Source organism: Gambusia affinis, linkage group LG11 (genome assembly GCF_019740435.1).
Source record: "Gambusia affinis linkage group LG11, SWU_Gaff_1.0, whole genome shotgun sequence".
Lineage (NCBI taxonomy): Eukaryota > Metazoa > Chordata > Actinopteri > Cyprinodontiformes > Poeciliidae > Gambusia > Gambusia affinis.
Genome location: NC_057878.1, coordinates 18,102,164 through 18,128,255, shown reverse-complemented (window position 1 = coordinate 18,128,255; position 26,092 = coordinate 18,102,164). Strand labels below are relative to the sequence as shown.

Here is a 26,092-nt window from a genome sequence, read left to right as displayed (position 1 = left end):
TATATATCTAAAGCATATTCATAAAAAAAGGTTTTTAACATGGAGAGAAAGAAGGCCAGAGTCTTCAAAAACAACACGAGTCTTGGTGGAAAAGAAAACTATTCCCTTTTAATTTGTTTAAATTTTGCTGAATTCTCACTCAGTTTGTACACAACAAAACCCCATAAATTAACATGCCAGTTAGAACAACAGTGGCCTGTACATGTAAAATTTAAAACAAGGACGCACGGCTTCAAATGTGTTTTTTCATTTTCATTGATTATTGATAAGCAAGAGGAAGAGTGGTGATCATCCTCGTCATCTGTTTGGTTTTTTTAGTGTGGAGTTGAATGAGAACTTTGTCTGTTAAATAGGAGCATGTTGTCATGACCAGACACTAAATACACTGAATGTTCTGTGAAGTTAAAAAAAAAAAAGTATCTCCTGACAGAATCAGTGGTGCTGGAGAACAACAGTGCCTAATGAATTGTAAATATTTATATAAGTTTGGCATTGTTAAGCTCCAAATTACAAAATAAACTAACCAGCTGAGAAATAAGCAGACAGGCATCTTCCAAGTTTCACATTGTGCAGAGGGATAACTACCACAGGGGCAGAAACAGGTGAAAAGGTTTTTTAACAACCCTTTTCACATCAGTACATTGCTAAGCTTACAGTGCTGGTGTTCTGCTCTCTCAGGACTTTGTACAACATTTTCCCATGAAACTCCACATTAAAGAAAGCCATATATCACCTTCAGAATATGATATCTACAAGAAAGTCAAACAAATCTTTAGGAGAAACTCCTCGTCTGTCCATGGAAATAAGGGATTTTTGTCTGCCTGAACTGCTCAATATCGACCTGTGAAAGAAAGCAGCTGTTAGTTAAAAACCTACAACTTACAAACAAACAAGGAGACGTTTTAAGACGACTGCGGGTAATATTTGGACTTACGAGGAGAATAAGACCGGGATCTTGACCGAGATCTGTATGCGCCTCTGTAGTATGGTGATGGAGATCTTCGCCTAAAAATAACAATAATAAAAACAGTCTTACCAATAACATTCAGAGTTAAAACAACAAACAGGACAAAGGGAACCAAGGTTCAATTCTTCAGTGACAATCAGTAAAATACCAACTGAAACTGGGAGTGTTACCTGTATGATCTGTAGTAGTCCCTGTCGTCATAGCGATCATAGCCGCCTCTATCATATCCACGGTCATATCCGCGGTCGTAGTCGCGTGAATAGCGCCGGGGACCACCAGGACCGCCGCCACCACCACCGCCACTGATGAGAAAGAAACAGTTAGATGTAAAACTATAATGCACAAGTAACATATTCCTGTTCAATTTTAAAACACAAGGTTTTTATGCTCAGCATCTCATCAGGAGCTCCATTACAGGCAGTCATGCATATCGGAGCTTAAATTTTAAAACACCTACAAAGCTTCATAAAACCATTTCTAACTTCATGACTAACAACTTAAATGTATTTTTCTGGGACATGATTTTATGTGGCAGGTCCAATAAAAATTGTTATGCATAACCTGGAAGTGGAATGATTTGTTTCCTAAACTTTACTTGCAAACATCAAACTGGTCATACACATATTCAGCCCCCAGAGTTAATACTACATATAATAGCCGTTCACTACAATTACGGCTGCATACTCATTTTTTGGAGTGTGGCTCTACTAGCTATACAAATTTAAAGTCAGAAATTTCATTCGATGAATCTCTGTAAAACAGTTCCAGCTCCACTAGACTTGATGTAGTGCACTGAAAAGCAATCTTTACAGTCTTGGCAGAAATTCTCAAGTCAATGGAAAACAAAAGATTTCTCCTCACTGTATTTCTTAAAAACAAACGGATTTTAATCCTTTCCTTTGCACATAATCTGAACCAACTTTATATCTGTTTTGTGCTTGGCTCCATCGTTATTGTCCCTGTTGGCAAGCACAACCAAAAAAAAAAACAAACTACTCCACAGTCAGGTACATAAATTCACAAAGACATGTTTCAAAATTAGAGGTTTTAAACTGAAAAAAACAAAATAAAACAAAAAAATTGTATAAAAGGGGGTAATAACCAGCTTTTTAAAGCACAGGAGTTATTCCCATACAGTCAATTTGCAGTAGCTGACGTACTATGTGGGACGTCCCATGTAGATTCCCGGGGTCGGGGTGTGAGGTCTTTTTGTGATTGAGAAATCCACCCGGATTCTACGACCGTCCAGCTCCATGCCATTCGCTCGGTCCTTTGCCTGACAGCAAACAAAGTGTGTTTTTATATAAAATCCCAAGCAGGGTTTCTATTTTGATTTTTTTTTTAATAACAATTGTTTAGATAAAATGTGGTACCTCTTTAGCATCAGCTGTGTTCTCAAAGTAAACAAAAGCAAAGCCCCTAGAACGCCTGGACTGCTGGTCGTACACAATGCAAACATCCGCCAGGGGCCCGTATTTAGAGAAGACGTCCCTCAGATCCCTCTCTGTGGTGTACAGGCTCAGGCCAAACACTCCCAGGCAAGCATTTGGATCTGGATTAGCCTGAAGTTTTAGGAAAATTAAATGTATACATTTGACTATATAAAAATTAATTACACAAAAATATGCATATTTATTTCCAGACTGGTAATGTTGGATCAAAGCATGAAGGAAAAAAAAAAAGGAAACATGGGTTACTCACAATGGATACCATAATAATAATTACCAATTACATTGCTATTTGTTTTTTTCTGATATCGTGCTACACCACAAACATAATGAATGAATACACTTTATTTTTAAAAAGTGTGCCAGAAGAACACACCCGATTGCCGATGTGCCTGCGGCGATTAGACATGGGGGAATGACTGAGGCTCCTGTGCCGGCGCTCTCCGCTGTAGGAGCGGCTGCGGGACCGGCGCCGGCCAGACCTGGAGCGCGACCGGGAATGGCTGTAGTGCTTATGAGAGCCGTGGTTAGAATGGGAGCTGAAACGGCAGAGACAAACTTTTAACATTTATCCAAAACACTGCTTGAACTATCTGATTTCTGTGCCACTATTTGCTCTTAAACAAAAAAAATAAAAAATAACTCACCCTGATCTGGACTTGGAGCGGGACCAGGACTTAGAACGGGAATGGTGGGATCCATCTTTTGAACGAGCTGGAGAACGGCTCGCCGACTTCCCAGGGGCACGGGGGCTCACGCTCCTGGAAGCGGAGCGAGACTCCTGAACGAACCACACACATACACACACACCAGCACGTTGTCATCACAGAAGAAGTGATACATTTGAATAAATGTGCTACAACTCTGTAGTTGAGATTTAAAACTATCCTGGAAAATTTGAAGGAAAAAAAAAAATACACAAGATGTAGAAATTGGCAATTATGAATGCAGGTTAAATCTATTTTATGTAACCAGTGGCAGGATGGTATCACTAAGATTACATCAGCAAGTATAATTAAGTAATTAAGATTACAAAAACAAAAGACAAAATAAAATAGCAATAATATAAATTAAAGTGTGATGTATTCAATAACAATGACATGCACGCATTGGATAAATAGACCAGAAAATTACTTAGCGCAGCGACCTTATCCAGATTACTTCCTTAACTTCATTTCTGTAACTTCATTACTTCACATTATTCTTCTTTCTTCAATTTTCTTACATCTTCTGACTTCCCCTTCTCACACACTGCTCAAAGTTCTTCCCTCCTCATGTTTAGCATGCATTCAACAATTCAGCTTCACACATCTGAGCTTCATATTACTGAAAATAAAGTGGACATGAGACTTCTTCTGCATTTTCTTCGTCGAATCTTAACCTTAATGGAAAAGAAAAGGATGAAGAATTTATGACTACAATTTAAACGGCACGCTCATTCAAATTTTCATCAGGATTAAGTTTACAAATGCTCAGTGTTAGTTCGAATCATTTCACTTTCAGTGGTTCCACATTCACTAGTGTGTCTTACAAGTAATTTCATAAAAAATAAGATTGCAATAAAAGGGAAGATGCAATAATTCAGTAAATTGTTGCTCAATGAGCATTGCAGCCAATTGGTTTATATTTCCCTGATGGAAACCCAGGGATTTTGAGCACAAAAAAATAAAACACAGTACATCTATTTGTTCTTAATTTTAAACAAGTTTATCCTTTTTACTTACAAAAAATAAAAGTAGTCTTGTTCAAATAGTTTCCGTTAAATTGCATTCCTATCATAGTGAAGATAAAACCACTGTAAATGAAAAGCTCATAATAAGAATTAAACCCACCACATTATCTCCCATTTTACTCAAAAATAAAGTAAATCTAGATTAACCAAAACAACTTCAAGTCAAAGTTACAACTCATTTGTATTCACCTCCATCAAAAAGCAGCGATCACGCATATCCTGTAAATGCTGATGTGCAATTGTCTTTACTGAAAAACCAGATCTGCCCTACCCTTTGGCATACTGCTAACTGGTTAAGCAGGCCTTCAACAAGTCACAAGATGACTGAAGGTGTTCCCAAGTTGAAGGTTCATACTTCAGCAGAAGGGTTTGTAAACCCACAAGATGAACAAGTTACGCTGCCGTTTCTGAAGTTTGCGTCTGATTGAAACTCAGCTTTATTCTATGAATAAAGGGCTTTTTAATTATATTTACAAACTTGACCATTTTGACCTAACATTTCCAAACCTGAAATAATTAGATGCCCAGGAATGATCTCAGTTAATGTGTGCTCTTTACATTAATAACAGAGCAGTTTGTGAAATAAGCATTTCATTTATGAAAAAATAAAAGTTTTTATAGGATTAAAAGCAACTGATAATGGGCTCACCTCAAACACTACACATCCCAGACATATTTCTTGATTAATGACAGATTCAACAACGTTTGTGGTTTGTACCGCTGACCATTTAAATAAAAAAAGAAGCAGTTTTACATTTTCCACAAATAAGATATATCCAGCTTCAAATTTTAAACATACTTGTATTTTAGATTTCAAACCAAAGCGGAAATATGCATTCGTCGAATTTTGTGAAATAGCCCTTTAAAGAATCTGCAGCTGTGAATCGGACACCAACTTCAGCAACGTGCTTCATTGTCTACTCAGCCGAGCAATTCATTGAAGCGCCCGTTTAAACAGCAAATATTACGACCTGCATGACCGAGGTGAAACAAATGAAGAATCTTGAGGCCGTTTGATTTAAAACAACAAATTATTTTTATTCTTCCGTGTCGATTTAATGGCGCGGGTTAGACGCGCCAAAAACCAATAAGGAAGGAAACCCCAGACTGCTGTTCAGTCAAGATTACTAAGCGAAGTGCATATTTAAAAAAAACAAGTATAAAACCCACCCTAAAAATGAGAAAAAGAAACGTATATTACATAATGCAAGATGGAATTTCGTGTGGAACAAAACGGCGCCACCTCGACGTTCTAGAATATTCTATCAAAGGACATCGAAAATGAAATTCCCATGCTTCAAATATTTACATTTACGCCAAGACTTCGGTTCGCCTAACTTGCAATGTGTCTGTCTCCTTTGCCGTTTAAAGCTCTCATCTAACGAAAAGGTTGCTAAATCGAAAGGCGATATTAACAACGCCTTAAATTAACGATAAAGATAGGTTTCGATTCGTAGGTTCCTATTTATGAATTGACAAAACAGTTGTCTTAGTGTAAGAAAACAAATCTCTGTACATGTTTAAATATACATAAGGTCCACATTTTTCATATGTCGTATAAATATTTTAAATCAATTTGAGATGCTAAAAGATAAAACCGATCATTCTATTACTCTACAACCTTCAGTAGCCCAGGAATTTAATACACGATAAATAATCCTAAACTGCATGAGTGGGACTTTTGTTACTTTAGCACCGGATCTAATTTAATGTGTTGCTAAATATATATTTTGTAACGGAGCTGGTAGCGAATCACTGGTACGAATCGGAACCCAGCTTCTTCATTGTTAGCCTAAGGCCTAGTTAACACTGAAAGGCTAGCATTAGCCAGATAGCTAAAGTTAGCAACATACGTTTTTACAGTAAATTGTTATACATAATGTTTATCTTATATTATAAAAATCACATCAACGTCTTTAATGTGTTAGAGAAATACACATATGAGGCTACAACTGGAATTTTAAGCTACCAAGGTGAGCATTTGGTCAGTGGTGTCAGTTTCAGTTGATAAACAACAAAGACCGTTAATATGACAGTTTTCTCATCAAATGGCTTTTTTCGTTGCTGATCATGCACAATGGGAAATTTTAAAAAACTCAAAATTGCATCAGAGTTTATACATACCCGGCCTTTATCATTGTCGCTCATTTTTAGTGCTAGAGAATAAGCTACACGGAGAAATAGTCTACCTGATACTAATACGCGAGGCTAACGACTATGGTCGCGTGTGCATGTATGTGTGCGCGGTAATGTAAAACTGTAGCTCCTCCCTTCCTCAACCGTTCTCACAACCACGTGACTTAATAACGTAAAAACGTACGTCATTTCATAAAGTTGAAATATATTTATTGGAAAATTTTAAACATATTGCACATTTCAAACAGGAGTGCAACAAATTTGACAATGCTTGTGAATTCTATGTAATTTACTTTTATTTAATAATATCGATATATTTTTTTCATCTCCAGTTGAGGTAGTCACCATTTTGCGGGAACACGTGTGAGGCGCTTGATTCTTTCAGTGCTGTCAGACAAGGTCAGGTTATTACTGCTGTGCTGTCGCCTTGCTTATAAGAGGATCAGATTTAATAATCCAGCTCTGATAATTACACAAATTGTGAAACTGGCCACAAGATTTTCTGTTGCATTTTCTTTATTTAAGAGGACAGAATAGTGGGAATGACAGAGAGGATGGTACAGAATTATTTTTAAGACACTTAAAACAATTATCTAGAGCTTCGGCACTGAGTATGTTTATTCATGGCGGGTATATATTGTTTTAGCAATTCAATGGCCTTGCACTAAAAAACAATAAACACAATTTAAGAAAAAAATTAGACCTCTTAATAATAAAAGCACACCTACTGCAAAAATAATTTATCTTGAGTTCTGCATCATTTACTTGAGAATATGTACTTCACACATCTGGCAGGACTGTACTGCTGAGATGTTGAAATTCATTACTCATTAGTACCTGTGAGAAAAAAAACAATCAAGCAGATTAAAAATTATTTTAAATTCCCTCTTTTTTTGGAAATATTTGTGTGTCATTTTACATACCACAGCTATAAAGAAGATTTATTTTATGCAGGTCAAGTGCACTTGGTCCATCTCGCTGGCCAATAGGAATGTAAGGGTCTGGTTTGGGGATGATTGTTGGTCCACCTTCTTCAGAGAAGGCATATCTGAAGCAGAAATTTAGAAAATGTAAAGTTACCCCAGCATTCATAAATGTAAAGAGTTTGTTTTTAAATTGATTCTAAAAAGTATTTGTCCTTGATAAAATTTCTTCTGTTTTTATGTTTTTTCAATTACAGTTAAATGTTTCAGATCATCAACTATTTTACTCATGAGATTACTTAAGTAAGTAAAATGTTTAGTTATTATATGATGATTTAGTTCACAAGGGACATGTTCTATGGAAACACATGGCCCCACATAAAAATAATAAAAACAAATTCTCTAAACTTTAACACTTTATGCTACTTTTGCTTGAACCAACTGCCATCAAGAATTTTGTTAGTGGTAATGAGTGTTTTATTTATTATTTGCATCACATTATTCGCATACTTTGGATTGAAATCCTGCTGCAACATCATAAACCTGATGGCTGGACTGCATGGTTTAATTAGTTACTATAACTCATCTATTTACTGAAGTGGAAAAGCAACCCCTGGTCACCTCATATAATTATTTTATATGAGGTTATTTTTGTAATTTAATTACAAATGAAATTAAACTTTTCATCATCATCATCATCTGAAAAGTTTAACTTTTTTCTCATCAGTCTATACAATGTTCTTCCAAAAAAGAATTAATGCATGAATTAACAATTACTTTTTCACACCAAGCCAGGCTGGTTTGGATTGTTCAAGTAATTTTTTGAAGATTGCCTTTTGTACATACTTACTCTTCTCTATTTTGTATTAAATTTGTTTTAAAAATTTAAGCGACGTAAAAAGCGAAAACAGAATACACATCTCTACATGTTGCCTTAAGCAGCATCTCACCGTCCATAATGCATGACAGAACTGTAGTCGTATGGGCTGTTCAGATTGTTCGTCACCTGTTTCCTGAAGTTGTGTATTTGTTCTGTCACACAGAAAAAGGGACATTAGTCTTATTTAGTTCAAATGTATTGGGACTCCTTGGACGCGGCCATTCATCCAAACCTGGCAAGATGTTCTTCCACACAATGGTGACATAGTGGTCTCGGTCCGAGCGGGATTGCTCATGCACAAAGCCGAGGGCGTGCATGAATTCATGAGCAGCAATCCCAGACCACATGCATCCAGGAGTCTGCAGTGACAAGGTCTGGCTTCCCCCAGTCTGCCCCAGAAAAGACCAGCAACTGGGGGAGCACAGAGTAAACCTTACAGTGCTTCCTCACACAAAGCAGAGTTACATGAAGTAAGGAGTCTGTCTCACCCGTATCTAGGCTGGATGTCGAGGAAGCTGGCCTCATGAGTGCGAGGAATAAATTTGATGCAGGTTCCAGAGGAAATTTCTTGCATTCCTGTTTCTATTGTGATTCTGTCCATATCATCTACAGATAAAAAACAGCAAGACTATTTAATTAAAATAGACCAAAGTGTGTCGATTTGTAAACCTCTTTAAAATGGATTTCTACCGTATACAGGAGACAGGATGTAAGGAACGTAAACAAATCCATCAATTGATTTAGGCCACAGACAGTTATTCCCAGGGCAGTTTATGGCACTGCGCACGTATGAATAGGCAATATCTCCTTCTCTGAATGACAGTCCTCTAGGTGCCCGCAGCCCTGAAGTGCAACATTTAACAAAGCTTACAAAGAGTGAATCAACATAGTTCATTTCAATTTGAATTGCACTTACTGCTGTTGACTTCTAGGATCTGATCCATTGCAGTCATTTGATCTCGATCCATGAGCTCATCTTGACACAAAAAGATAGTGATCCTTGTAGGTTTTTGTAAATATTATTGTTTCAAATGTACAATATCATTGCATGTAAATGTGCATCTCAGTAAATTAGAATATCATCAAAAGGTAATTCAATTCAAAAAGTGGAACTAGTTTTATTGAAAAATTTTAAGTGTTTTTTTTCCATTAATTTTTACAATTAGGGCTTATGAATCACAGATGGATATTAAATAACCCAACATTTTGTTTCTCAGAAAATTGAAATATTACATTATATCAGGCAAATGATTTTTAATATACATAGGTTATTTTTTGCCATACTTGCAGTAAATTAGAATATCATCTAAAGGTAATTCAATTCAAAAAGTGGAACTAGTTTTATTGAAAAATTTTAAGTGTTTTTTTTCCATTAATTTTTACAATTAGGGCTTATGAATCACAGATGGATATTAAATAACCCAACATTTTGTTTCTCAGAAAATTGGAATATTACATTATACCAGGCAAATGATTTTTAATATAGATAGGTTATTTTTTGCCATACTTGAGACTAAAGCTAGGAAAAACCGCCGATTTACAGTTTCCCAGAATACAGGGAAACTGTAAATCCCTGTATTACACCCTGCAGAAGGAGTGTAGGCCACAAAAGGCCTTTGTTGAAGACAGTGGTTGTTCACAGTGTGCTGCATGACAATATATTAATGGAAAGTTTAGTTAAAGGAAAAAGTTTAATAAAAAACCTATACTGATTTAATTTTCCAACAAGACTTAGAAGCTGCAGGTCACCATTAAAGCAACAAGAAGAGCCACAATCTATTGCCTCCAAAAAAAGTTGCACTAATGTGGTAAATCATGGCAAAAGGAGCCTCAACCGAGTAGGACATATTTTTATTCGTAGGGCACTACCTATTTCTTTATTGATCTAATATGATGTTTAAATAAACAAAAATAAACACTTGAAATATGCCACTTTGCATGTAATGACTCTATATGAGTTTCACTTCTTGAATTGATCATATTCATACTGAGATGCAGCTGTATGTAAATACCTTCTTCAAAGAGCTCACCAGAGTATTTCCTCTTCAGTCTCAGTTTGCCCTCATGTACGCCAGTGGCATTCTGTCAGTAATGTTGTGAATAGATATATAATATTAGCAATAAATCATTTAACTGTAGAGTACAATAAATCTACCTCTCTCTATAAAGGAATTTCCTCTTGGTACTGACCTTAACGGGGACCATATCCACCGGGATGAGCACTCCAAACAAGACGCCTAGAAGCACAACTCTAGAAACCATATTTGCTTTTTCAGGTTTCCCCAGTTTCAGATCACTGCTCAGCAAAGTTCCCACCTTCACTAGATCTATATACCCACTTCTCCTCCACTGCTCTGTACTGATTGGGCTCCACTCCTGTGATGAGAGCGTGGGCTGAGACCTCTCATCATCCAGCGGGTGTAATTTACTCAAGTCCACTACTGATCCGCAACAGGTGGTCCCGCTGCTGGCCTTCATTATTCAGCACTTTCTGAAATGAGACACTTAGAAGTGTTTTGCTATCAAAGCAGTTGCTTTCAGAGGAATAACTCTCCACCCAGTCCTGCAAGACCAGCAATTTGAGTCTGACTGTAATGGTAACCAGTGATTTAGTGATATACTATCAGATGATAACGACAGCTCAGGTAAACATATATAAACAGGAATAAATCCCTCCCCAAACATCGTTTCTATTTTTATTAAGGGACAATTTTGAGGGGTAAACACTTAAATGGCAAGTGGTGTGTGGTAACAGTGAAATCTGCCGCTTATGAATATCATATCACAAAAATGATCGGAAAATAAGGCCAGGAGGAATTATTTCAGTATAAACCAGACTGGCTTTCTATTTGCCAGTATTTCTATTTGATTTCTATAACCAAATGAACTGCAATTTTTTTCTTTATTTAATATCATCACCCAAAATCTTCAGCTACCTCAACATATTGCAATAATAATGATGCAATTAGGTTTTTTTTATTCTTTAACATTTTTATTGCAGGAAGTGAACAGGGATATATTAAGTGACTACTTTAACAAGGCAATAACTTTCATTTCATCTTTCACTATACAACAGCAAAGATATATGCCAATTCTGTCTACTAAAACATTAAATATAAAGTTACATGTCTCACTCAAACAAATACAAGTTCAGCTACACAAAACAAGGCCTAAAATATTATGAGATTGTATGAATATGTTTCAGCAGCAGTCTGCTTTCAGAGGATTCCTCCTTCACCTCGGCTTGGTTCAGGTTCTAATCATCATTCACGGCTGCAGAAAGAGACAGATGAAGCAGTGTTTAGCTTATTTACCAATTTATATAGTAACTCTGAAATATATTCTATTAAATGTTTTTTCTGTACGAACCGCATTGATAAAGCCTGTTGATTTTTAGCTTGTCAACGTGACTGAGAGATGATGCCTGGCCGAGCTTAACGTTCCTGCCGTTCTTTGGGACGATGGTTGGTTCCCCGGCCATTGAATAGGCATACCTTAACATAGAAATAAACAAATGCTGATAACATGCAGATAACAGAGAACAGCACCAGGTAAGACATTTCTTACATGGGCTCTGCTTCAGGTGTGACAGGTGTTCAAAGTGACAGCAGAAACAGTTGTCTTGAATTTGTCTGTGTGTGGAGGCTTTGGAAGCACTGTCTCCACCTGCAGTCCAACGTTTGTGCATCTAATCCCAATTCTGGAATGTGCTTTGCTTCTGTACCACATTTATTCCATCCACTAAACTTTCCATCAACATGTTCAAACTGTTTGCTGTAAGCTGTCATAGACGAGAATATTTTGGTGATAAGAAGGATTGTTTTTGGTCTTATGTTCAATTTTTCTGAGAACCTGAATGTGTAATTATTCTATTTATTGTATGAGTTTCACAATTTGAATTTATTAAATTTAAGAAATCACTAAAATAAAATATATTTTTATGTTTTCTGATTGACTGAGATTCACCTCAAAATTAGAATTAAATGCAGTTTTCCACATAAAAAATACGACTTACATCCCAAAGTGCATAATTGAGCCAAAGTCATACGGCAGGTCCAGATTTTCTGTCTTAAACTTCTCAAAGTTTCTTACTCGATCTGTTGGAGAAAAAAATGCATTGCATTTTTTAACTTAATTTATTTGTTTGATGTGTGTGTGTTACAGATCACCAGTGTGTTTTGATATCACCTCTCCAAATGTTCGGCCACATGATGGTGACATAGTTGTCGCGGTCAAAGCGGGACTGCTCATGCACAAAGCCCAGGGAATGCATAAACTCATGGGAAATCACTCCAATATGCATGCAGTCTGGATTCTGGAGCGACAGGGTCTGTTTTCCTCCACGAGAGCCAAGGTAGGACCAACATCTTTATTTACAAATCGTAGAGAAACAACACCCTTTCATGTATATGTTTTGCAAAAAATGAAATATTTTATTAAAATAATGGTATGTTGTAATACAGGTATTTTTTTGGTCATAACTCACCCTGACTTTGGCTGGATGTCGATGTAGTCTCTTTGGTGAGTTCGTGGAACAAAACGGATGCAGGTGCTGTCCTCTATGTTGTCCATTCCCTCCTTTATCAGCTTTGTCTCGATGTCAGCTGTTTGTTTATTTATTTAAAGGATGTACACAGGAGTAAGAAATATTATTAAAGAATATTCTGAAAAAACATTCTACAGTGTTAGTGGGTTTATCAAACCCTTAACTTACAGTAATCAGGTGAGAGTGTGTAGGCAACGTAGACATGTCCATCCACAGATTTGGACCAGAGGCAGCTCCGGGCGAAGCAGATCTTTGAGCGCCTTCCAGTGGACACAGCAATATCTCCCTCTCTGAGGGTGGTGGAACCGTCGATGACGTGGGAACCTGAAGTAGAATTGATTCAGGGCAAAATCAAAAATAATCAAAATTTCAAGGTATGTTGAAAATCTTTCAATAATTATAAAATGCTCACCATGAAACTCATTGACTTTAATTATTTGATCCATTGCAGTGCCCTCTTTTTTTCCTTCAGGCTCTAGAAAAGAAGAGTTGGTCAGCATAAGTTCTGCCCTTATTTCAGCTACATTCACAATAAATTTCTTTTTTTAATAAAAAAAAAATACCCCTCAAACCAACAGGTATCCATTTGGGACTGAGCAAATATTTCTGCAAGGAAAAAAAAAAGAAAAAACAAGAACTGAGCAGTAAGCAGATTTCTACATGTAAAACCGCCACTCTTTCTTCCATTCATCTGCATGTTTACCTGAGCATTCACGGCCGAGAGACAAGCTGAGAGCGCACACAGCAGGATAATCTGCTCCATCTTTTCCTGGCAGATCTTTCTTCAGTGTTGCCATTTGACCTGCACTAACACCCAGTTTTATAGGCCGTTGTCCGGAGATAATACCCATGATTATCCCAAGTAAATTACTGGTCTGTTGTTATTTGTTTGTCAGTGAGTTTAATCCCCTAATTAGTTTGACTTTTTTTTCAAAAACAACATCTTCAACAGGTGCATAATGTGAGGTCCTACACTGTTTAATAACAGCTCAACTGCAATTTAAATTAAACAGTCTAATGTTTGGCACTGGATCGGTACAATTTTAGGATTTAGATGGTGTGTATGTTCACCAGGACTACTGTTTTCCATTTTACTGAAACTAAGCTTACTCATAGTTCACATACTATGTTATGTTGCTGATTTCACATTCTAACATACTCTTATCCACACGCTCTAATGCCTCTGAAACCAAATCTTTCTGCAGTAATAAGTATGCTTTCATACAACTAGGGTTACTGTATATCCAGACTCCTGTGCATACAAAATACAATTCCTGATTAGCGCTTGGGTTCATGTGTATATTTGGAGATTAGGACAATGTTGTTGTATTTTGCTGCTTTCACAAAGTCACTTCATTTGTTGTAAAACCATTTAAAATTGTTCAGCATTTAATAAAATGTTGCTTTTTAATTCAGTGTCACATTACAAAACTTAAGTATATTTTCTTAGAATTTTGTGCAACAAATCAACACAAGTGGAACGTAATTGCGGGACGTAAAAATCAAAGTAACGTAACCTTGCTCATTAAAATATGTGAAAAAATACCATGCTTATTTTAATAAAATTTTGTTTAGATTATTTACCCCATGCTTTCCTAGTAACAAACTTTTAATGTGACTTTTTGCCAATTCTAGAGTTGATTTCTTTGATGTAGTAGGTTTGTTTGTCTCAATAAATCCAAAGTGATATATTTTGCACCCTAATGTACAATAATTTTAGCTCAACATTATGAATGACAAATAGTGAAAATTAGCATAATCTAAAGGATGAGGATCACAAAGACAACAAGAATTAGTGCTCAAATTGCCACTTGAATTAGGTATTTAATTAGAAAATATTAGAGAATTGTTTCAAATCAATCATTATAAATAATTCAAAACAATGGTTTAAGTTTGATATGCATTTAATAAAGAAAGAAAATACTTTATTTGAGAGAAAATTGGTTAATTTGTCTTCTAGCTGATGGATTTCTAATCAGTTTGAACTTAACTGTATTTCAGTAATTTCCCCTTTTTTAGAAACTGATAAAATTTCTTTTTTGCAATTTGTATGAGATGTTAAGTAATTTGTATATACTTATTTTGATGCTTGTTCTATGCAGTTTTGTAAATTCACATTTGCATTCTTATTTAGGTTATACTGTCTGGGTGTAAGCTGCTGTGAAGCCTGAATCTCCCCACTGCTGGATCAATAAAGTCTCAAGTAAAGTACTTTTTCTATTTCTATTTTTAAATTACTATTTTTGTTTAGCATTTATAGTTGTGGAACACCTTGCTGTCTCAATAATTTGAATAATAACCACTAAATTATGTAATGATAATGAAACGTTGTTCAACTAAAGTCACAACGAGGAAAGACGGTGATTTCAACAGCTGTTTAAAGCAAAAATAAATAGATAGATTGGGGAATTGGACACAGCTGTAACCAATTTTTGAAGCAAAAAGAAAATATTTCGCCCGAACAGGGACTTGAACCCTGGACCCTCAGATTAAAAGTCTGATGCTCTACCGACTGAGCTATCCGGGCTCTACATTCCAGAGGCGGAAGTACCCATTATAAGGCAGAACTATACGTCACACGTTGACATTGTATTGTTGTATGGCGAAAGAACACCTCGACAATAATGACAGCATTTTCTGACCTTACATTTTTCCAAGAGAAAAATACATCTGTAAGTTGACTTGGTGTAAAATGTAACGTTGACAAGGCGTTCAACGCAAAAATTGTTTGAGAAAAAAACCACATACGCTTTTCTCTTGTAGAAACAAATTAAGGACCTGGCGCGTGCTATCAATGATACCACTCAGAAACTGGAGGAGGTGCGGCAGGAAAGACTGCGTGTTGAGGAGGAGACCGCCTGCTGGTATTGTGCACCGCGTCATTCGCGTTTAAATACATTTTCTTAAAAGTATTCAGACAGTTGATGATGTCATTGCTAAAGGTTGCATGCCATAGGTCCATAAACGATACGTCAGCTTATTAACCATATTGCTGGTGGCAAGTTAATATTGGAAAGTGATAAAACTATGGTTTGAATCTTTCGTTTCTATCCAACTAATTGTGGTTGTTTTTAAAATAGAAATATTGTTTTAATTGCATGGGACATAAAACAGAAAAAGTTTATCTGAAACACAATGTAGCCTACTTAAAATTCAGGTCAAATTCAACAATGCTTTACTGAAATTAAATGTTGTCGTATTAATTCAAAATTCTCCAGAGTTATTGTGGTGATGACTACAGTCAAGAAACGTCAGTTCTGACTAAAGACACTTTTACCCCTGTAAGACAGTCTCATGAAGAGGATTTTCAGGGTCACAAAATGACTGAACTCTCTCAGGGTGTCTAGGAAATCTGGATGTGATCCCTAGACAGAAAAATGCTCTGGCATGTCTATGGAATCGGCATATGGCATCAGTATATTTTATTAGGGTTGTAATTTTTCTTTTTTTATAAATGAAAAAATTCAGTTTTCCCTGTGCCCTCCCACCCCCACTATCTGTAGCTTGCTCTTTGGCTGGCTGATTCTGTCACTGTTCTTATTAGATGTACAAAATCTCCCTAATGAAGTGATTTCTGCATTATGAGGTGACCTTAAAATCCACATAAGTGGCAGAAGATCAGTAAAACACTGTAGTTTTTTATTTTCAAAGAGTCTGGTGAACAGGCAAATGAAACACAGCAGGGTCCTGATTTCATGGCTTCAAACATTTTAAATCTTTGTGTGATTACACAACTCTCACCTGAGTTTTGATCTCTGTTCTCCTCTGCAGCAAGAAAGAAAATGAGCAGAGAAGGGAGCTGATGATGGAAAATGGTGCAATAGGTATTGCATTGCACCAACTAGGCAAGCTCCTGTTGAAGGAAAAATATCTCTCAGAACATCTGGATCAACAGGCTGCGTCACATAGGTAACTAGACGTGCTGTTTGCTGTAAGGAAAATCCCATAAGTAACAAACGGACACCATGTTTACTATATTTTCAGAAATGAAATTGGTATTTTGGAGGAGCAGCTCAAGAGTGCCTCAAGTAAGGTCCAAAGTCTTGCTGCTGAAATCCTGGAGGTGAAAGAGCACTTGGCAGAGCTCAAAGCTTGTGGCGGTGCAGGTATTAGAAGGTTTCAGGCTGTTTATTTTCTGCATGTGGATAAATCTAATAGAAAGTGTTGTCCTTTTTTTGTTTACAGGACAAGCTCCAAGTCCTGTGACAACCAGAAAGTCAAAAAGAAAATCAAGAAAAAAGTAAATTATTTCCAAGGAGAGTTATTTTCTTTTAGTTGTACTCAGTAATTTGCTGTCTTTTTTTTTTTTTTTTTTTACATAAATAAAAACAATAAAATCTTTACTTCCACCAAAGCTACTTTTTTATTCCATCTTTACATACATATGGTGTTAGTTATTTGTATACTGGGCTTTTCTGGAAATTGTTTTCTGAAATAAAACTCCAAATCCAGATTTGAAGTGTGACAGGCCTGCAGAGGGGAAATATGGAGGGGCTGCACATTAAAAAAAAAATTAAATCTTGGACCTTTAGAAATTGATATGTGTCCACTTAATGGTACTAACAATTTACTTCTAAAACTGATTTGTATGAAATTGCCTATTTTTCCCCTCACAAAAAGCACATGACAAGGTGGAAAGTGTTTTCACAATTTGTGATTGTGAAAGAAATGCAAACCTACTAGTTTTCTCACATTTTTCCATGACACAAACTGAGTTTAGGTGCATTTTATTTCCACTAATAATCCTTGTGATTTACAACTTGATAATTTTATGAAACCTTAGAACAAAACATAAAACCTGTATAAAGTTTTATAGTTGACAGAGCAGAAACCAAACCTGAAGTCAAAGAAATTGTAGGCCACAGACCTCCAATAAGGCCAGAAGTGGCCAGGTGGGAGCCAGTCATTACCAAATGGCAGATGGCAGTGAAATACCACATAGTCATAGTGCCAGGATAAACCTGGCACCACATCATAATGAAGCAGTGACGTGCGGTCAGGGGAGGCAGGTGAGGCAGTGCCTCACCAGCCATCATGGAAAGAAAGAAAATATATAATCATAAAGTAATTTAAATTGTTATATTCATCCGGTGGTTTGTACTAAAAAATATTTATTTTTCATGTAGCTTCACCAATTTCGATTTTTATTTGTTCAAAATCGCTGAATTTTCTTATTTTCCCATTCAAATGCTTGGAAGCGATGCCGGTGAGGCAGCAGCTCTGCCTCACCTTGGATTGCGCAACCCCTGGCTCTGCGCTGGCTGCTAAGCGGAGAGAGCATGTTGCTGTACGGCGTCAATAAAATGGTTTAAACAAATTTAATATGTGAACTTATTTCCAATAATTTAGCTTATGTATATAATGTACAGTGCTTTTTGTCACCAACTGTGTTTGTGTAACATGTTTCGTGTAATGAGCGATTATAAACGGCAGAGAACAGGTTCGAGGTGAGGCAGGCAGTTCTCTTGCCTCATGGCAGGGGGCGCTCAAGATCCCAGACGTTCGTCTTGTTCACTCCTCAACTGCCGAGTAAGTGACAGCGAGCTAGGCTAAACGATTCGGGAAGCAAGTCAAGTGCAGCGATAGATTATAATAGAGATAGTGATTTTTTTAGGTAAGGTAAGACAGTAATAACATTTATTTTGTTTTGTATTTTAAGAAAATGTGTGTTTTGTGAGCTACAGTTTGTATGTGTAAGGATGCAGAAGTGAAACATAACCTGTAAACTGCTGTCAATCTATGCATCTATTTGCAAATCTGATTCTGATGACGTCAGTGCCTCACCAGCTATGAACCTCACCGCACGTCACTGTAATGAAGTACTATAATGTGACAAAAATGTATCTGTAGATTATTTTTGTACATATCATAGCTAAATTAAATGCTAAAAAATGCTAATTGGAAAGCTGAAATATCAAAGTGCAATGCTACTTCAAAGGCTATAGGTTGGTGCTTGCAAAGCAGTCAAACCAGGTCTGCCATTAATTTTCCTTGGTGCTGATTGGCTGTACCCCTAAAAGCTGTGGTAAGGAAGTCAATGTACATTGGCTATTAAAGCTTGTTTAGACAACAACATTACATTATCCAAGTCTCTTTCATAAGCGTTATTCCTATTATTCATAGCTGTAAAAGGGCCCTGAAGTGTACTTCTGTTAAGACCTCATAGAATTTTGTACTGGTCCTGTTTGGGCCTATATTCAGGAGGAAAACCGGTAGGTTTTGTTCCCTTCTGTCTAATTTTAAGTTCAGTCAGGTTTAAGTGTTTGGAGTAATAAATACTTAAGCTAGGGTGACCAGACGTCCTCTTTTTCCCCGACATGTCCTACTTTTCAGAACTAAAAAAATGTCCGGGGGGAATTTCAAAATCGTCCGGGATTTTGGTGAACTGCCTCAAAACACATTACATAGTGTTACCTCCCCCCGTTGGCGCATGTTTGTCCGCCGATTCTACCCCCCCGCCAACAAAAAAAGAAGTGTCCTCCTTTTCAGAAACCCAAATCTGGTCACCCTAACTTAAGCAATACCGGTGACACGGACTGGAAATCGCTTATATATGTAAAAATGAATTGAAATTTAAATCAGAACTTTTTTGAAAAGATGATTATATGCTTAAAATTTCAATTGCTATTGATTTACTGTGCCTTTGTACAGTGTTCCCTTCTGTATGTCAGCAACCTTTGCTCCAATATACAAAGCACAGTCGTCGCGCCGTAATTTATGAGTTACTATTTATTTTTAGGTCATTTTTATTAATTACTTCTATAGGCGCTAAAGCTTTGTTGGAAGAGTTAAAACTATTAAGAAGTCGTGTTTCATTTTGAAGAGAATAAACCAGCTGTTATTTCTACACGTGTCGTTAGCAGGACACATTGTCAAATAATTGTAACGGCAGCTTAAAAAAAACACTGTTAAAGATTGGTTTACACTTTGTTTTCGAATCGTAGAGTGTATGTTCTCTTTACTGCATACACCAAGAATCGAATGGCTAATAGTAAGCTATCTCTGTATCTGTGTACTGTATTTTTAAAAGACTATCCTGGTATATTGTTTTGTCTGTAATTTTTTTTTATCAGAACAGAAAAAAAAAATATATAAACAATGACAACTTGTACCGACCTCCGCTCCATCTTCGACTTGTGCTCAAATGAAGAAGCTTTTAAGCTGAGGGAGGTAAACTCTGTCCTGAAGGAGACTGGTTCATCTACAGACTGTAAGTATGATCTGTACAAGTGAAGCTCTGCAAGTTAGAATACCAGCAAAGAGCTGATTTACTGTAATATAATTCAAAACGGTAAGACATCAAATATTCATTCATTCTTTCACAGAGCAATATATTTCAAAGGCAGTCCTGTTAATTTTGATGACTATAGCTCAAAGTAAATGAAAAGCCAAAAATAAGTTGCTCAGAAAATTAGACCATTATGCTGGAGTTGCAAAAATACCGTTTAATTAAGAAATTTTATAGTCCTGACATCACAAGCAAAGAGAAAACTGCTGACTTGACTGTTGCCTGGCAGACAGTAATTAACACCCTTCACTAGGAGGGTAAGCCACAGGTCAGTGCCAAAGAAGATGGTTGTAGAAAACACATTAAATGGAAAGTTGAGTAGAAGGTAGATGTTTACTTTTTGAGAGAATTGAGGTTAACAAGCCCAGAATTGTAGCTTGCAAGAAGCTTCTTTTGTGGGCTAAGGAGGAAAATTATTTTTCTGTTGCTCAGTGGTCCAAAGTTCTCTTTATAGATTTACAAAATGTTACATTTTGTTAAAAATCAAAGTCCCAAAGTCTGGAGGGAAAGTGTAGAGGCTCATAATCCTGCTTGCTTGAGAACCTGTGTAAATTTTTCACAGTCAGTGTTAATGTGGTGGTTCCAAATCACATGGCACTTTATCCTTTATGAATTGAACTATTAAAATAATAGAATCCCAATGACATTGTATTTTATGGATATACTCTGCATCTTGTGCATTATGACAATGAGAATTTTCTTGTTCATTTCTGGTTCATGTCACTTTGCAGGTGTGACAATTAGAGGTCCACATGACGACTGGAACAGAGAGGTGTCAGACAAAATGACCTGCTCAGCCTGCAAATGTTCCTTTGATAACAGAGAGGAACAGGTGACCCCATCCGGTTAAACACTCTGTGAAACAGATGTGTGTGTGGTTGAGCAACACCAGTTTATAGTGGGTTGTGTTTGTTTTGCAGAGGGAGCACTACAAGCTTGACTGGCATCGGTTTAATTTAAGACAAAAGATGGCAGGATTGCCTCCCATCACAGCAGAAGAGTTTGAGAAGAAAACCAGAGCCGGTGGGGAAACGATGGCGCTCTGATGGAAATCTGTTTGTGTAAATATTAGAAATCCTTTATGTCAAATGTCATTTTCACCCACTAGCTCCCAATAACACTCAACAAATATCTAAAAAATACTCTACTAATTCAAAAACACTATTATTAGTAACACATTTTCCAACTATTAGGAGCAGAAGTCTTAGTAGTCAGTCAAAGTGCCACACTAGTACTACAAAAGTATAGCGGCTAAACAACTTTTTGACATAGGTTTACAACTAAACTGAACTATTCAATGACTGTGTCGCTTAAGTGGTCAATACATATCCTACCTGCTAGTTTAGTAGCACACAAGCTAAGTAGTTTTAACTGAGAATTTCAAAAGTTGACTAGTAAAGTGTAAAAATAGGTTTTACGTTTGTATTTTTCCCCACTGTTCTAGTGAACTAGAGTAACTAAAAATGTCTAATGCACCAAAGTGGCATATTTGCTGGCTACTTTTTTTTCTTTTACAAAACGTTATATGCTTAAATGTGCATTTTTTTTAACTAGCTGACATTTTTAGTGTCCATTAATATGTCCAAAATAACCATGAGTAGTCGATTAGTGCACACTTCAGTCTGTCTCTTTCCCTCCTTTTTTAGTTGCACTAGTTTACTAGTATCTCTGAAAAAGCTTCAAGTAGTCAGCACTGCTAGTGTACCGACAGTGACATGAAACATTTTTGCCACCTTACAGATTTCTGCTGTTATTGTTTTTGATAACCAAATTAAATCCAAAAATTATAAATTTATTCACTAAGAAAAAAAGCAGCCGAGTCAAATCTAGTTTTATATGCAAGAGCAATTGTCTAGCTAGAGCAGGAAAACATGGCTAATATAAAGGGTGTCTAATATTTACACAATCAGCTTTCCTTAGTGTGAAGGTTTTTAAAAGGAATTAGGAAATATAATTGTTTCTTTGACTTTGCAGGAGACCTGTCGAGTATCTCAGGGTCTGAGTCTGACTCTGATGAAGAGGACACGGATAGTGACGGCAGAGGAACCGGGAGTAACATTACCGGAACTGACAATGAGAGTTCAGCTGAGCCTAATGCAACAACTGGCCGGCTCAACAGTAAGGTGGTGTTTCAGAACTCCGCAGGAGAATATCTGTCCATCCATCGCTGTGCGCTTATGGGAAAGGTGAAGCTCAGCAGGTACACCTCACGTTGGGATTCCTCTTCACTACTTCTGCTTATTTATTCCAATTGCATATTTCAGGCAGATTCTGATGAGCACGATGTAGTTTCCTCTCTGAAGAGTGTGAATCAGAAAACTGTCTGGGTCATACTCATGACGGGCGGCGGACATTTTGCTGGAGCCATCTTCGAAGGGTTTGTTCATCTTTCAGATCACTGTAATTATAATAACGAACTAAGCTGTCCATTGTCGTCAAATTATCACAACCTTTTTCTGTTTTAGAAAACAAGTTCTCGATCATAAGACTTTCCATCGATACACGGTTCGAGCAAAGAGAGGCACTGCCCAAGGACTGCGAGATTCCCAGAACCGCAGCCATATGGCGAGATCTGCAGGAGCGACTCTGAGGAGATACAACGAGGCAGCGCTAGTTAAGGCAAGGTTACAGAGCATTCATCTGCCTCATTATTTTGCAAAGTTATTAAGCAGATGGCTCTTAACCATCACAAAAACAATACATATGCACTTTTTACTTTCCCTTTTTAGCCTATGTTTAGATAATTCTTTATCACTGAGTTTATATTAAAATCTTCCCCATTCAAATTGACCAAATCTTAGGTATTTACTGTTTTTGTTCAGATACATTTGCTTTACAGGGGAACATATCCTGACATTTATAATCTAGAGTTGATTATTTTGTTAAACAGTGTTAAAATAACTCAAAACTTGAATCTGAACATTATCCAGGCTACAACTTTTGGAGCAGCTGTTATCCTTGTTGCTTTTTTTTTTTTTGTTGAACTTTTTTATTCAGATTTTCCAGTGCATGTCACATCTCACACATCTTACAGATTACATGTAGAAATTCATGTTATATTTTTAAAAAGGGTTTTGTTTGTCCAGGGTCTTAAAGAAAAAACAATGATAATAGTAAAAAAAAGATAAATAACTGAAAAGAGAAAAAAAATAAAATAAAAAGATAAAATAAAAATACAGAGGAATTGTAATTTCCATCAGTTGTGGTTTGAAATGAATGCTTGAATTGAAGACCATTTTTCTATAAAGATATCACTTTTCATCTCAGCCATGAGACTGTAATCATTTTCTTGCGAGGACAAGTAAGATCTTTAAAATGTAAATCTTACTGTGATCTTGGATTTTATTCATCCTTGTTGCTTTTGCATGTTTTTCTACCTCACTTTTTCCCTCTGCCTAACTTTGCTTTAAAATACTAGGATGCAACACTCTGTAAACAGCCTGCTTCTTTAGCTATGACATTTTGTGTTTTTTTTCTTTTCTTTTAAAATATATTTTTTATTGGCCATATATGATATTTAGATTTTCAGAAACTTATTAAGGAGACATAGTCCATAATCACCAAATTAACCTTTGGACTGTATCGCTCTGTTTGCAATGGATCTAAGTGAGTTTCAGTTTTTGACAGAGATTATTCAGAGCTTCCCCGACTCTCTGCAGGACATTCAGGATCTTCTCCTAACCTGGGCTGAACACTTGAACAGGGCCTCTGCCGTGTTTGTTCGAGCTCCCAGCTACAACAAGACCATCTTCTTTGGAGGCCGCGGGGGTCCCCTCCAAAAAAGTGACCCCCGGGTCCGCTCACTTCCCATCGTCACGCGCAGGGCGACGTTTAGGGAAGTGCAGCGGGTGCACGAGGTCCTCTCTACTGTCCAGGTGTATGGTGTGTTTAAATACATGTTTAGAGCAGTAGCATGTTGTCTATTTCTGTAAATCCAGGGTAATTATTGAATAATCCTAACTATGACTGTGCAGGGAAAGACGCGGACGTGTCTGCTGTTTTAAGTCCGTCTAAGACGGCATGGACGAAGAAGCCCAAAGCTGCAGCACAGAAAATCACGGGTGACCAGAAAGGTACGTTTTAATCCTGAAAGCCTCTCTGAGGGAATTGTGTTGCTATGCTGAGCAATAATGTTTTAATTTGTTTAACACAGATATATTGCTGGCACCAGGGGAAGAAAATAATGACAGCTCAGATGACGAGGGAGAGGAAATCCAGCTGGAGATGGTGGAGCTCACGATAGGAACCCTGGACCTCAGAGAGCATGAAATGCATCCATCCAGGCGGAGGAAGAGGAGGAGGAGAAACAAGGAGCAAGGCAAACGTCATAATCAAGGTTAGTCTAGTAACTAACTAACTAAATACCAGAGAAACATTCATAACATGGCTGACATAAACCCCATCTTCAACAGAAACAGGAAGCATGAATCCTGGAGCAAGTGAGCTAGAAGACGTGGTGCCCGAGGCTACGCCTGCAGAAGAAGAGGAGGAGATGCCTCACCAGGAACAATCGGTAAAAACAAGGAAGAAGAAACCAGAGGGGCAAAAACAACTAGATGGTGAGCACAGATGCCTAAATTTGTCTGTTACAGCATCATTTCTTCAGCACCGAGTGCTCTGAAGTGGTCATTAAATCTGTTTTATCTCTTTAGAAGCCGTTGATGAGTCAGTTGATTACGGCCTCAGGGATGCTTTGTTTACTGCATGCAAAGTTGGAGATGTAGGTGCTCTCTGCAGTCTCCTTCAGCTACCTCAGGAAACGATGGACCATCCTGAAAAGATGGAGGAAAATATCTCTACAGCCCCTTTAAACCTCCTGAATAAACCCATCGACTCATCAGGGTTTTCTTTGCTGCATGTCGCTGCAGCAGCTGCACAGAAGGCCGTCGTCAGGCTGCTCCTACATGCAGGAGCAAATCCTGCTTGCAGGTATCAACCACTCTGTAGTCCCAGGCAGTACCGTAAGAAGAGAAAATCACTTATTTTTATTTCCACAATGAAGGAAAACAAATTATCAACGAGTTAGACAAACCTCAAGTCTTGTCAAAATTAAGTAGAAATCAGAGCAAAAAGCTGTCAATTGTTTCTAGGAATTCAGACAAAAATTTCTGAATTTTTGCCTACTTTCAATTTACTCCTTTGAAAGTAGTTTACTCCTTTGAACTACTTTCAATGGAGTAAAATTTAAAATTTGAAAACTCAAACTCTGATCCTGGAGTATTAATCCAAAATTCTCCGAAATTGAAAGAACATTTCAGGCTTTTCAAGTCTCCACGGGAAGTCTGGTAAAATATATTGAAGTTCATGGTTGTAGCCCATTCTCTAACTTTGCAATATCTCTTCACAGAGATAACAAAGGCCAGACGCCGTATATCGTCGCACCCGACAAAGACACTAGGAACGTCTTTCGTAAATACATGGGTGAGAACCCTGATAAGTATGACTACAGCAAGGCACAGGTGAGAATAAAGTGCCTGACTGTGATTTTCATCAAATGGAAGCGGTGAAGCTTACGATTTCCCCGCTGTGCAACTCCAGATCCCTGGGCCTGTAACGGCAGAAACTGAATCCAAAAAGGTGGAGAAGAAAAAGGCCCAAAGAGCTCAGAGAAAGCAGCGGGAGAAAGAGCAGAAGGAGGAAAAGAGGAAACAGGAGTTGGAAGCAGAGGAGAAGAAAAGGTTTGCATCTCTGACAGATCGGGAAAAGGTGAGAAAACATGCCGTTAAGCTGGAATCTCAGTAAAAGCACTGTGGATGTGTCATTGTTTTGCTCTTTGATCATAGAGAGCGCTGGCAGCAGAGAAAAGGTTGGCAGAACAAGTGGTTGCATCAGGGGTCAGCCTCTCTAATGTCCAGTGAGTTCCCTAGAGATGAAGATTTACAGGTTTTGATGGGCGTATTTTCAGGGTTTTCTGATATTTGGTGACATTTTCTTCTTTTCAACAGGAGGTGCTGGTCATGTGGAGAATCTCTGCTCGGGAAAATCCCCTTTAACTACCTGGAGTTTGCATTCTGCACCCCACGATGCGTGCAGGCTCATCGGAAAGCAAATGCTCCTCCAAACAAGTCCTAATGCGTAGTGGGGAAAAATGAATCTAGGTGATAGGAAGTTAAAAGTAAAAGGCTTCTCAAGTTTCTTTTTATTTTTGGTAAAAACAAAAATTTTGATTTTG

At 37.3% G+C, this 26,092-nt stretch overlaps 4 protein-coding genes and 1 non-coding gene across 12 annotated transcripts; 1 reads left to right on the top strand and 4 right to left on the bottom strand.

Moving 5' to 3' along the window:
* Positions 1-82: 82 nt before the first annotated feature.
* tra2b (transformer 2 beta homolog) lies at positions 83-6,424 on the bottom strand. Of its 5 annotated transcripts, none has more exons than XM_044132577.1 (9): positions 6,272-6,404; positions 3,550-3,796; positions 3,063-3,196; positions 2,792-2,954; positions 2,341-2,529; positions 2,128-2,243; positions 1,138-1,269; positions 935-1,005; positions 83-841 (listed from the first exon to the last, which is right to left on the bottom strand). In XM_044132577.1, exons 4-9 carry the CDS (start codon positions 2,822-2,824, stop codon positions 831-833), a joined length of 552 nt encoding a protein of 183 aa, XP_043988512.1. In that variant the 5' UTR covers positions 2,825-2,954; positions 3,063-3,196; positions 3,550-3,796; positions 6,272-6,404; the 3' UTR covers positions 83-830. The 5 variants fall into 5 exon arrangements, with proteins under 5 accessions (XP_043988512.1, XP_043988511.1, XP_043988513.1 ...); XM_044132576.1 differs by having other exon boundaries at positions 3,563-3,796; XM_044132578.1 differs by having other exon boundaries at positions 3,641-3,796.
* Positions 6,425-6,781: 357 nt separating this feature from the next.
* On the bottom strand, positions 6,782-10,564 carry hce2l1 (high choriolytic enzyme 2-like 1). Of its 2 annotated transcripts, none has more exons than XM_044132315.1 (9): positions 10,277-10,564; positions 10,099-10,168; positions 9,003-9,062; positions 8,777-8,929; positions 8,575-8,692; positions 8,319-8,497; positions 8,157-8,238; positions 7,207-7,331; positions 6,782-7,120 (listed from the first exon to the last, which is right to left on the bottom strand). In XM_044132315.1, the coding sequence occupies exons 1-9, from the start codon at positions 10,562-10,564 to the stop codon at positions 7,107-7,109; spliced, it is 1,089 nt and encodes a 362-aa protein (XP_043988250.1). In that variant the 3' UTR covers positions 6,782-7,106. The 2 variants fall into 2 exon arrangements, with proteins under 2 accessions (XP_043988250.1, XP_043988251.1); XM_044132316.1 differs by having other exon boundaries at positions 6,828-7,120; positions 10,117-10,168; positions 10,277-10,372.
* Positions 10,565-11,054: 490 nt separating this feature from the next.
* LOC122840123 (high choriolytic enzyme 1) lies at positions 11,055-16,430 on the bottom strand. Of its 3 annotated transcripts, XM_044132318.1 has the most exons (9): positions 13,336-14,097; positions 13,196-13,238; positions 13,045-13,107; positions 12,801-12,956; positions 12,573-12,690; positions 12,275-12,453; positions 12,102-12,183; positions 11,456-11,580; positions 11,055-11,359 (listed from the first exon to the last, which is right to left on the bottom strand). In XM_044132318.1, exons 1-9 carry the CDS (start codon positions 13,393-13,395, stop codon positions 11,343-11,345), a joined length of 843 nt encoding a protein of 280 aa, XP_043988253.1. In that variant the 5' UTR covers positions 13,396-14,097; the 3' UTR covers positions 11,055-11,342. The 3 variants fall into 3 exon arrangements, with proteins under 3 accessions (XP_043988253.1, XP_043988254.1, XP_043988252.1); XM_044132319.1 differs by lacking the exons at positions 13,196-13,238; positions 13,336-14,097 and adding an exon at positions 16,374-16,430 and having other exon boundaries at positions 11,057-11,359; XM_044132317.1 differs by lacking the exon at positions 13,336-14,097 and having other exon boundaries at positions 11,057-11,359; positions 13,196-13,319.
* On the bottom strand, positions 15,087-15,159 carry trnak-uuu. The gene has a single exon. It is a non-coding gene; the product is annotated as a tRNA-Lys (tRNA).
* A 3,272-nt stretch (positions 16,431-19,702) lies between the features above and the next one.
* Positions 19,703-26,006, top strand: ankzf1 (ankyrin repeat and zinc finger peptidyl tRNA hydrolase 1). The gene is made up of 15 exons (XM_044131328.1): positions 19,703-19,842; positions 20,652-20,752; positions 20,841-20,943; positions 21,895-22,106; positions 22,185-22,297; positions 22,386-22,539; positions 23,580-23,802; positions 23,895-23,993; positions 24,074-24,256; positions 24,333-24,479; positions 24,573-24,849; positions 25,268-25,379; positions 25,459-25,626; positions 25,704-25,774; positions 25,866-26,006. The coding sequence occupies exons 1-15, from the start codon at positions 19,731-19,733 to the stop codon at positions 25,990-25,992; spliced, it is 2,202 nt and encodes a 733-aa protein (XP_043987263.1). The 5' UTR covers positions 19,703-19,730; the 3' UTR covers positions 25,993-26,006.
* Positions 26,007-26,092: the final 86 nt, after the last annotated feature.

Excerpts from the sequence above, each read along its gene's own strand:
- LOC122840123 (XM_044132317.1), bottom strand. The coding sequence starts at position 13,319 with ATGGAAGAAAGAGTGGCGGTTTTACATGTAGAAATCTGCTTACTGCTC. Across the intron at positions 12,691-12,800 it reads CACACTCTCACCTGATTACT|CTGACATCGAGACAAAGCTG; the intron begins GTAAGTTAAGGG and ends ATAAACAAACAG. Across the intron at positions 12,454-12,572 it reads GACATCCAGCCAAAGTCAGG|ATGTTGGTCCTACCTTGGCT; the intron begins GTGAGTTATGAC and ends TTGTAAATAAAG.
- ankzf1 (XM_044131328.1), top strand. The coding sequence starts at position 19,731 with ATGACAACTTGTACCGACCTCCGCTCCATCTTCGACTTGTGCTCAAAT. Across the intron at positions 22,107-22,184 it reads GCTGTGCGCTTATGGGAAAG|GCAGATTCTGATGAGCACGA; the intron begins GTGAAGCTCAGC and ends TGCATATTTCAG. Across the intron at positions 23,994-24,073 it reads AATCACGGGTGACCAGAAAG|ATATATTGCTGGCACCAGGG; the intron begins GTACGTTTTAAT and ends TGTTTAACACAG.
- tra2b (XM_044132574.1), bottom strand. The coding sequence starts at position 6,295 with ATGAGCGACAATGATAAAGGCCGG. Across the intron at positions 3,197-6,271 it reads GCGACAATGATAAAGGCCGG|GAGTCTCGCTCCGCTTCCAG; the intron begins GTATGTATAAAC and ends TGGTTCGTTCAG. Across the intron at positions 1,006-1,137 it reads GACTACTACAGATCATACAG|GCGAAGATCTCCATCACCAT; the intron begins GTAACACTCCCA and ends TGTTATTTTTAG.
- hce2l1 (XM_044132315.1), bottom strand. The coding sequence starts at position 10,564 with ATGAAGGCCAGCAGCGGGACCACCTGTTGCGGATCAGTAGTGGACTTG. Across the intron at positions 8,930-9,002 it reads GATCCTAGAAGTCAACAGCA|GGCTGCGGGCACCTAGAGGA; the intron begins GTAAGTGCAATT and ends GTTGCACTTCAG. Across the intron at positions 8,693-8,776 it reads CATCCTGTCTCCTGTATACG|ATGATATGGACAGAATCACA; the intron begins GTAGAAATCCAT and ends TTTTATCTGTAG.